This window comes from Lactuca serriola, chromosome 4 (genome assembly GCF_051521515.1).
Source record: "Lactuca serriola cultivar US96UC23 chromosome 4, Lser_US96UC23_V15, whole genome shotgun sequence".
Taxonomy (NCBI): domain Eukaryota; kingdom Viridiplantae; phylum Streptophyta; class Magnoliopsida; order Asterales; family Asteraceae; genus Lactuca; species Lactuca serriola.
In genome coordinates, this window is record NC_136411.1 from 215,700,713 (window position 1) to 215,710,128 (window position 9,416).

At 35.0% G+C, this 9,416-nt stretch overlaps 1 protein-coding gene across 2 annotated transcripts; it reads left to right on the forward strand.

Moving 5' to 3' along the window:
- Nucleotides 1-1,034: 1,034 nt before the first annotated feature.
- On the forward strand, nt 1,035-8,036 carry LDL3 (LSD1-like 3). 2 transcript variants are annotated; one of them, XM_079040823.1, is made up of 9 exons: nt 1,035-1,299; nt 1,420-3,038; nt 3,132-3,258; nt 3,340-5,379; nt 5,471-5,564; nt 5,640-6,085; nt 6,643-7,317; nt 7,422-7,496; nt 7,576-8,036. In XM_079040823.1, exons 2-9 carry the CDS (start codon nt 1,513-1,515, stop codon nt 7,648-7,650), a joined length of 5,058 nt encoding a protein of 1,685 aa, XP_078896949.1. In that variant the 5' UTR covers nt 1,035-1,299; nt 1,420-1,512; the 3' UTR covers nt 7,651-8,036. The 2 variants fall into 2 exon arrangements, with proteins under 2 accessions (XP_078896949.1, XP_078896948.1); XM_079040822.1 differs by having other exon boundaries at nt 1,035-3,038.
- The last annotated feature ends 1,380 nt before the right edge of the window (nt 8,037-9,416 follow it).

Here is a 9,416-nt window from a genome sequence, read left to right on the forward strand (position 1 = left end):
TTTGTCATATCATACGAACTAACATTATTTAACCATGCTATAAAACCCGTGTTTCTTTTTGAAGCAATAAAGTTATAGCATAACTTTCATACCTAAGTTTTTATGAATGTGTGTCAGCTTTAGCACATGTCATATTCTTCCCATATAATTACTTAATATTAATAGGTTATTCATTAGTAAAAATTAAACATGTATTAAACCACATTAAATCTAACAATGACCTTTTACAATATTAATAGATTTTTAGTTAGACGTCGTCTACATCTCGATTTAACCAACTCAGATGCAACAATACATGTCCACTCGTGTAAGGCAACATATTCATGTAACTATCTCGATTTAACCAACTCAGATGCAACAATACATGTCCACTCGTGTAAGGCAACATATTCATGTAACTGTTAGAATGTAAATATATAAATGTATTTACAAATGTCTCATAAATTTTTCTTGTACTCATAAACTCATCATTTGTCTTATGCTTCAAAAAATATGAGGCAGTAAAACAAACAAACACTAATATATTGAACAAAATTAATTTTCAAGCAATGATTATTAAACACTTAGATTTGGTTTTCAAAAATTGGTCGATGTATGATTACTTAATCTAAATATATATTTTTTTATTTTTTATCATTATACAAAATATTTTCAACAAAACCTATTACTAATATAAAGTTTATTGATCAGTTATAATGTATAATGATTAAAGAGCCGCATCTATTACGTTACATTTATTGTAATTAACGATCTGTTTTGTCATACCATTCACTATAGTTCATAATTTTTCGTTATACTTTCTGTAACTTGTTAACAAATTTACAAATTCACACGGTAAAAGATTAGTTGCAATAATAATAATTTTTTTTGTGTATAAGGTTTAAAGACGGGTTCAAATGATAATATTGTTAAAGCTATAAACTATTGGTAATACATATTTTTGAAATTTAGGAAACAAATTTATTAGAAAAATATCCCATAAAATTATATAAATTGGTGTAGGAGGAGGCCTCAAAACAAAACCTCACCCCGTTTGGCCTAAATTACCCTAACACCCCGCCTCTCTCCCCAAGACAAAAATTCTTTCTCCGAGTCGGGCATATAATTATAGGCTGCGACCCTCGAGTTTATTTCTATGAAATACCCATTTCAACTTTTCAAAAATTAGGACGAATTCCTTTCTTAATAGCTAGCGACGCAGTGTGGTTTTGCTTGGGGCGACCTTATTTTCACCTCTCCAACACGACGATTGTTAATCTGCGCCATTTCGGGACAGCCATTAAAGCTCTTTACCTTCAGGTCTGATTGTTGCTCCTTTAGTGAAGAATTAAATTTCTAAAAAGCTTCAATTTCCGTGATTTTTATATGCATGTATGCGCCATTTGTGCACTACATAATGCAGAAGCATTGAATTGTTAGGGATTTTGATTGAAAGCTAGTTCCAGTTTTCTGAATTGAAGAAATTTGAGGTTTTGTATGGGACATGAGTGTTGGTCCATTGGTGTATGATAAATGGAATGTGATGGTAACATGCCCGGATCAAGTGAAGGATTGCTTGAAATTGGGCTAGGGTTTGATGCAAATTCTGATGTTAGCAAAACTAGGGTTGAGAAGTCGGATATGGAAAAATTGGGGAAAAAGAAAAGATCTTCTGAAATCAAATCTGGATTTGATTCTGATGATGATGAGCCGATTGGTTCTATGTTTAAGATTAAAAACAGAAGGAACCTTAAGAAGGTTAAGGTTGAAAATGATGTGTCTGAAGATCAGGAATTCGGTGGTATGGATGACACATTGGCTACTTTTAGAAAGAAAATAAAGGGCCCAAAGGTGGCTAGGGCTATTGCACCAAAAGGCAGTGATTTAAACACCGATTTGAATGAACCCATGAATGAATCATCAATTGGGGCTGTGAAAAGTGAAGATAAGACTGCAAAATTGGTCTCAAACACAATGACAAAAGAACAGATCCCATCTGAAGATGGAGTTATTGTCAGAGAAGGGTTGAAAAACAGTGGTAAAGAGAAAAGTAAGAAACCCAAGAATAAATCAACAAAGAAGAAGGGTTCTGGTGGGACAAATTTGACAGAAAACAGTGTGGATGATCATTTAGAAGATTCCTTATCAGTTTTGCTTCAGAAAGCTCGCAAAAGCTCGAAACTTAAGCAGGTTAAGTCAACTCAACCTCATAAAGATGGAGTTGACCAAAACCCTAATGATTCAGTTTGTGAATTGGATACCACTCCAGTTGAGAAATCACAAAATGACAAGGATATGGTTCCTATTTCAGTACCTGAATGTTCAAAGTTTTCTCCCAAGAGTCAAAGATTAGAAGAAGATGAAAGGTTACCAGACCACTCTAGTAAAGACCCTACTGGAAACAATGGTTTTAAAGATGATTCAAATCATTCTGTTGTAGCAAAGTTGTCCCATGATCTTTCTGAGATTCAAGTTCATAATGAAAAAAAGGAACCCTCAAGTCCTATCCATGAGAGTCTGCCAATTGTAGAGTCCATTGACCGTTTGGACGATAGTCAACACCAGATTCAAGGTGCTTCAATGGAAGAGCCTGAAAATGTTTCTGTTTCTTCACAAAAGGAAAACACATCAGCATCAAATGGTAGATTGTCTCCTGTTTCATTAGGAGAATGCAATGAGGAGACTCCATCAATTGCCACAGATCAAAATGAAGCATCTGCAAGTGACAATGAAACGAAAGAAAATCATCAAACAGTTGGCAGGCGTATTGTGCGACAGGCTAAAAGGCATAGGCATGATGACATGGCGTATGAGGGGGATGCTGATTGGGATATACTGATTCATGAACAGAATTTTCTTGCAAATCATCAAGAAGGAGGAGACAAAGGACATTCAATTAAAACAAAGGGCAAACAAGATTTCTTCATGGAAGCAGAAACTGGTGGAACAGCAGCTGTTTCAGTTGGACTCAAAGCTCGTGCTGCTGGACCTGTTGAGAAGATTAAATTTAAAGAATTATTCAAACGTAAAGGAGGACTTCAAGAATATATAGACTGCAGGTTCATTTCTATAAATCTTTTTTTTTTTTTTTTTTTCAATTTCAAGAATATTTAACATCTCATTCTCATCATATTTGTATACTCTTACTACAGGAATCATATTCTACATCTCTGGAATAAAGATGTAACTCGCATATTGCCTCTTTCAGAATGTGGAATATCTAATGAACATCCACAGGCTTCTCTTGTTAAAGATATCTACTCATTTCTTGACCAATATGTAAGTTCTTTGAATTAAACCTCATCCATTCTTGAAAAAAACTTCATTTTGGTTTCTAACAACTAACAAGATATTCAACAGGGTTACATAAACTTTGGAGTTGCTTCCAAGAAAGAGATGTCAGATACCAATGTGAAGCACAATTTCAAGCTTTCAGGAGATGACAACAGTGGAAGAAAATCATTGGATGATGGGGTTTCCTTTATTCTTGGTAGTACTACTAAAACTGATGATAACTTGACAGATGAAAATGATCCAAAAACCGAACTTTTAGAAGGGGTTTTCAGAAAAGATAAAGTCGCTGATGTGTCATCCATGGTGGCAGAGTGTAAACCCCATTCACCTTCCAACTGCCATGCTGGACAACCACCCCACAATCTTGTAATTGATCAAAAGGAACCGAGTGTCTGTATGCAATGTGATTCAGAAACAAAAAGCAAAAAAATCATAGTAATTGGAGGGGGTCCAGCTGGACTAACTGCAGCCCGCCATTTACAGAGACAGGGGTGCCACGTCACCATCCTAGAGGCCAGGGGTAGAATCGGCGGGCGTGTTTTTACAGATTATTCATCCCTTTCAGTTCCAGTAGATCTTGGAGCTAGTATCATCACTGGTGTAGAAGCTGATGTCACTTCACAAAGAAGACCAGATCCTTCTTCATTAATTTGTGCACAATTAGGGCTTGAATTAACTGTTTTAAACAGCGATTGTCCCCTTTATGACACTGTCACAGGTCAAAAAGTTCCTACAGATTTAGATGAAGCTTTGGAGGCTGAATACAACGGTTTACTTGATGACATGTCATTGGTTGTTGCCCAGAAGGGTAATCAAGCAATGCAGATGTCTTTAGAAGAGGGCTTGGAATTAGGGCTCAAAATCCGAAGATCTGAAGACAATAAAAATAGTAATAAAGATGAAATCTTGAATCCTCTTGAAAGAAGAGTCATGGATTGGCATCTTGCTCATTTGGAATACGGTTGTGCTGCTTCTTTACAAGATGTGTCTTTACCTTATTGGAATCAAGATGACATTTATGGTGGATTTGGTGGGGCCCACTGTATGATTAAAGGTGGTTATGGTGCTATTGTTGATTCTTTAAAAGATGGACTACATATCCACTTAAACCATATGGTTACCGATGTATGCTATCAAACAGAGAAAGATGGGAAAGATTCATCACAGAAGAAAGTCAAAGTTTTGACCCAAAATGGGAAAGAATTTAGTGGAGATGCGGTTTTGATCACAATCCCACTCGGGTGTCTAAAAAGAGAAACAATCAACTTCTCTCCAAAATTACCTGATTGGAAACATTCTTCAATTCAAAAACTCGGTTTTGGCGTTCTTAACAAAGTCATCTTGGAGTTTCCGGAAGTTTTTTGGGATGATTCGGTTGACTATTTTGGAGCTACAGCAGAAGAAACCGATCAAAGGGGTTGGTGTTTTATGTTTTGGAATGTCAAAAAGACGGTCAACGCCCCTGTCCTCATAGCATTAGTAGTAGGAAAAGCTGCAGTCAACCGCCAAGATTTGACCCCTTCTGACCATGTGACACACGCCTTAGCAACCCTCCGGAAGCTTTTTGGGGAAACTAAGGTTCATGATCCAGTTGCATCTGTAGTAACGGATTGGGGGCGGGACCCGTTTAGCTATGGTGCTTATTCATATGTTGCAGTAGGGGCATCTGGGGAAGATTATGACACATTAGGAAAACCTATTAACAACTGTTTGTTTTTTGCTGGTGAAGCTACATGTAAAGAGCATCCAGACACTGTTGGAGGGGCAATGATGAGTGGGATGAGGGAAGCTGTTCGTATAATTGACTTGTTGACCACTGGAAATGATTTTGTTTCAGAAATTGAAGCGATTGCTGCTGCTAAAAGGCATTCAGATAGTGAAAAGAGTGAAGTTAGAGACATTATTAGGAAACTCGATGCTATTGATCTTACAAATGTTCATAAGAATGAGACAAAAGAGGGATTGTTACAGAATATGTTTTTGAATGCAAAGAGTAGAGCTGGAAGATTGCATCTTGCTAAAGAGCTGTTGAGTCTTCCTTCTGATTTGCTTAAATCATTTGCTGGAACTAAAGAAGGACTTGGGATTCTCAACTCATGGATCTTGGTAAGTTCCTCTCATGATCCATTTTATGTTTTTAACAATATCAATATAATAATATTAACTAATATACCCTTTATGTGATATTAACTAATAGGATTCAATGGGGAAGAATGGGACTCAACTATTGCGACATTGTGTTCGTCTTCTTGTGCTTGTATCTACAGATCTACTTGCAGTTCGTCTCTCAGGTATTTTATCTCATGTCATAAATTTATAAAATTTGTGATTATTAATTTATATAAATGATTAAATGATAAATACAGGTATAGGAAAAACTGTAAAAGAGAAGGTATGTGTGCATACAAGCAGAGATATACGTGCAATAGCAAGTCAACTTGTGAGTGTATGGGTTGAGATTTTCAGAAAGGAGAAGGCGTCTAATGGGGGGTTGAAGTTGCTCAGGCAATCAAGTGCTGCAGATGCTTCTAGAACCAAATGTTTAGCTTCCGGGAAGCCGCCACTGCGGGCCCACCATACTTCATCGGAGAACAGGGCGGTGAAGGGCGGCAGCAGCAGCAACAACCCTTTATCTGTGAATCCAAACAGTAGAAAAGGAAAACCTGAAAGTAAGCCTTCTAGTTCTCAAGGTTCAGGTGGAAGACAAAATTGTAAGGAGGAGGATGACAAAGATTTTCCCATGTCTGAAGAGGAACAGGCGGCTTTTGATGCTGCTGAAGCCGCCCGTGCTGCCGCCATTGCAGCTGCTGAGGTTTGTCTTTTTCTTTTTCTGTTAATAAATGCAAATAATGATATATGTCTGTCTGTCTGGATACACTCTTCAGTTTTTGAACCTAATGAACTGTTTGAATATGAGTAAATGACCATTTTACCCTTCTGAACATCAACAAAAAGTACACTCTTCAGTTTTTGAATCTAATGAACTGTTTGCATATGAGTAGATGACCATTTTATTTTTACCCTTCTGAGCACCAACAAAAAGTACACTCTTCAGTTTTTGAAACTAATGAAATGTTTGAATATATGAGTAAATGACCATTTTACCCTTCTATTTTACCCTTTTGAACTCATTCGACCATTTCATTATTCAAATAGGTTTGTGTTTTCATACCACAAAGTTGTCATTTACAAGAGACAAACATATTTAGGGCATCCAAATCTTTCAATTTTTTTTTTCTTATTAAGGCATTTTACAATGCTATAATAGGAAAAAAAAATGAAACAAAAGTTGATTGCTATTTCTCACTTTCAATCTTTTTATACCTTAAATACACATGCGCAAAGTTTCTAACTTTGTAATAATTTCAGGCATACGCATCATCGGGTGTCAAATGCAACACCCCATTACAACTTCCAAAAATACCCTCCTTCCACAAATTCGCAAGGCGGGAACAATACGCCCAAATGGACGATTCTGACCTCCGGAAGAAGCTAGCTGGCGGCAATGTTGGGCGGCAGGATTCCATATCCGAAATTGATTCAAGAAACTGCAGAGTCAGAGACTGGTCGGTTGACTTTTCCGGTGGCGGAGTCAACCTTCCGGACACCCGGTCCCACCACTCAAACGAAGTGAGCAGCTACCGAGAACATTCCGGAGAAAGCACGGGTGTTGACAGCAGCAACATCTTTACAAAAGCATGGGTGGATAGTGCGGGGAGTGAAGGGATAAAAGACCATAATGCCATTGAAAGATGGCAGTCTCAAGCTGCAGCTGCTGTTGATTCTGAGTTTTATCATAGGGGTAGTTTTGTCATGGATGAAGAAGATTCAAATTCAAATATGAAATTGGGAATGGCAAATGAGAGTTCGGCTTCACAGGTGACTAGTGTGAATAGGGAGTTGGTGGGAAATCAGCCTAGAGGAGTAGATAATATTAAACAAGCTGTTGTTGATTACGTGGCATCACTTTTAATGCCTCTTTATAAAGCTAGAAAGATTGATAAAGATGGGTATAAATCCATCATGAAGAAAACAGCTACAAAGGTAAAAGTGATTTATACCTCTTTTTTTTTTTTTTTTTTTTTTTTCTATTTCATTCTCAAAAAAATTATATTTGAATTCTGACTTTTTATTTTTTTATTTTAAAGGTAATGGAGCAGACTACGGATGCGAAAAAAGCAATGGCTGTTTTCGAGTTTCTTGATTTTAAGCGGAAAAACAAGGTATGGATTTGGATGAGGAGGGCGTTTATGTCTTTTTGTATTGAACCTTTATTGATTTGATTTTTTTTTTGACATTCAGATCCGGGCATTTGTGGACAAGTTAATAGAGAGGCATATGGCAATGAAGGCAGATACTAAATCTGGATGTTCGTGAACATGAACAATTTTATATGCTTTTAGAAAAAAATAATAATATAAAAAATATTTGAAGTACAAGACAAGACAAGAGAGATAGATATGTTTATGTTTTAAGCATATACTATCCTTTGTGGGTATTAGAGTTAGAGATATATGGTCACATCCATTTATGGAAAAAGTCTATAGAGTTATCATGACTTTTGGTATATGGGTTCTTTGCTAATTGAAATTGTAATTTAGTTAGGAAGTGAAAACCCATTTCTACCCTCCAGGGTTTCAATAGGACAATTTTTTTTTTTCTTTTTCTCCCAATTGATTATCTTTCGTGAAAATCTGTACAGCTTATTAGATTGACATTGACCCCCTGGCAACAAGTTTATACAAGACAATTTTCTCTTAAAACACATTTCTTCCATTTTATGATCTCCTCAAACGAGGGCAATTACGTCTTTTCTCTGAGAGTGAGTCCCTATTGTTCCACATTTCTGGTTGAGAGATAAAAAATTTAAGTTTTTTGTCCTTTGAAGTCGGTTTTAGTCAAACACAGTGCAATATATTCTGTCATGTGGGGCCTACAGGTGTCTGGTTACTTGTTTTCTGTGTTTATGCAGAAAAGTATAGATGTTCTTGGTGAGGACGTGGTACTTATCATCGATCACAGTTATTTTAGAGGTTTGTTTTTGGCTTCCAATAATTATAAACTGGAATAAAAAAAAAGGGATTAGAATATATAATTTTTTAGTTTGGGATTTTGCTTACTGTTTTGTGGGATTTTGCCAGGAGAAAATAAACCACTAGACATGGGAGCATGGAATTTAAGGTTTGATTTTGCTTCGAATTTTAAAGTCGTTTTACTCTTATAATTCATATCATTAGTCGTCATGTTTATCCACGTGTACGAGTGGAATTTGTCTATTTCAGGAGAGATTGAGGAAAAAAAATAAAAATAAAAAGTTTGATATTCAAATGTATTGAGAGGTTGAGGTCTTCATTCTTACAAATCCCAATGTATTGAGAGGGGTGAATGGAGAGATGTTTGATGAATTGGGAGAGAAAAAATGAGAGGAAAGTGATGGCCTACACTACCCCTTAGTCTTATTGTATTTGTTTCTACTTCATTTATTTATTTTTTAATTTTCTAAGTGTTTATATTCGGATTCTTAACTTTAAAATTCATAATTTTAGTAACAAAAATCTCATATTTTACATCTTTCTAGTAGAGTTTTTAACAAAAGATGTTTACCACTAAATTTATTTACATGATATTAGCCGGTAAATAAGTCATGCCTATCAAATTGACTTCTAGTATTTTTTTTTTCGTCACAAATATAACTAAATATTAATGGTTATTCTGTTTTTTATTAAGATTTATTTATATAGTAGGTGTAAAATCTGTGAATTACAAGGGTTGATTAAAGAAAATAAAATATTAAAATATAAATAATAGATATTTTTAAAATAAAATTTTGAAATAAAAAATGAAGAAGCATATTAATTGTAATTTAGTATAATATTTATTACATCTGATATTTTACATATATGAATATTATGTAACTTTTTAATATTAAAATTTGAAAAAAATTTATATATGAATATTATGTAACTTTTTAATATTAAAAATTGAAAAAACCATAAATTGACATGTGTATATTATTTATTTAAAAACTATTACAAAATGAAAAGTATCAAAATTTATTTGAGGTTGACATGCGGTAAAATTATCTTAGTAGATTTTTTTTAATAGATTTTTTTAATGTGTTATATGGATAAAATTATCTTAGT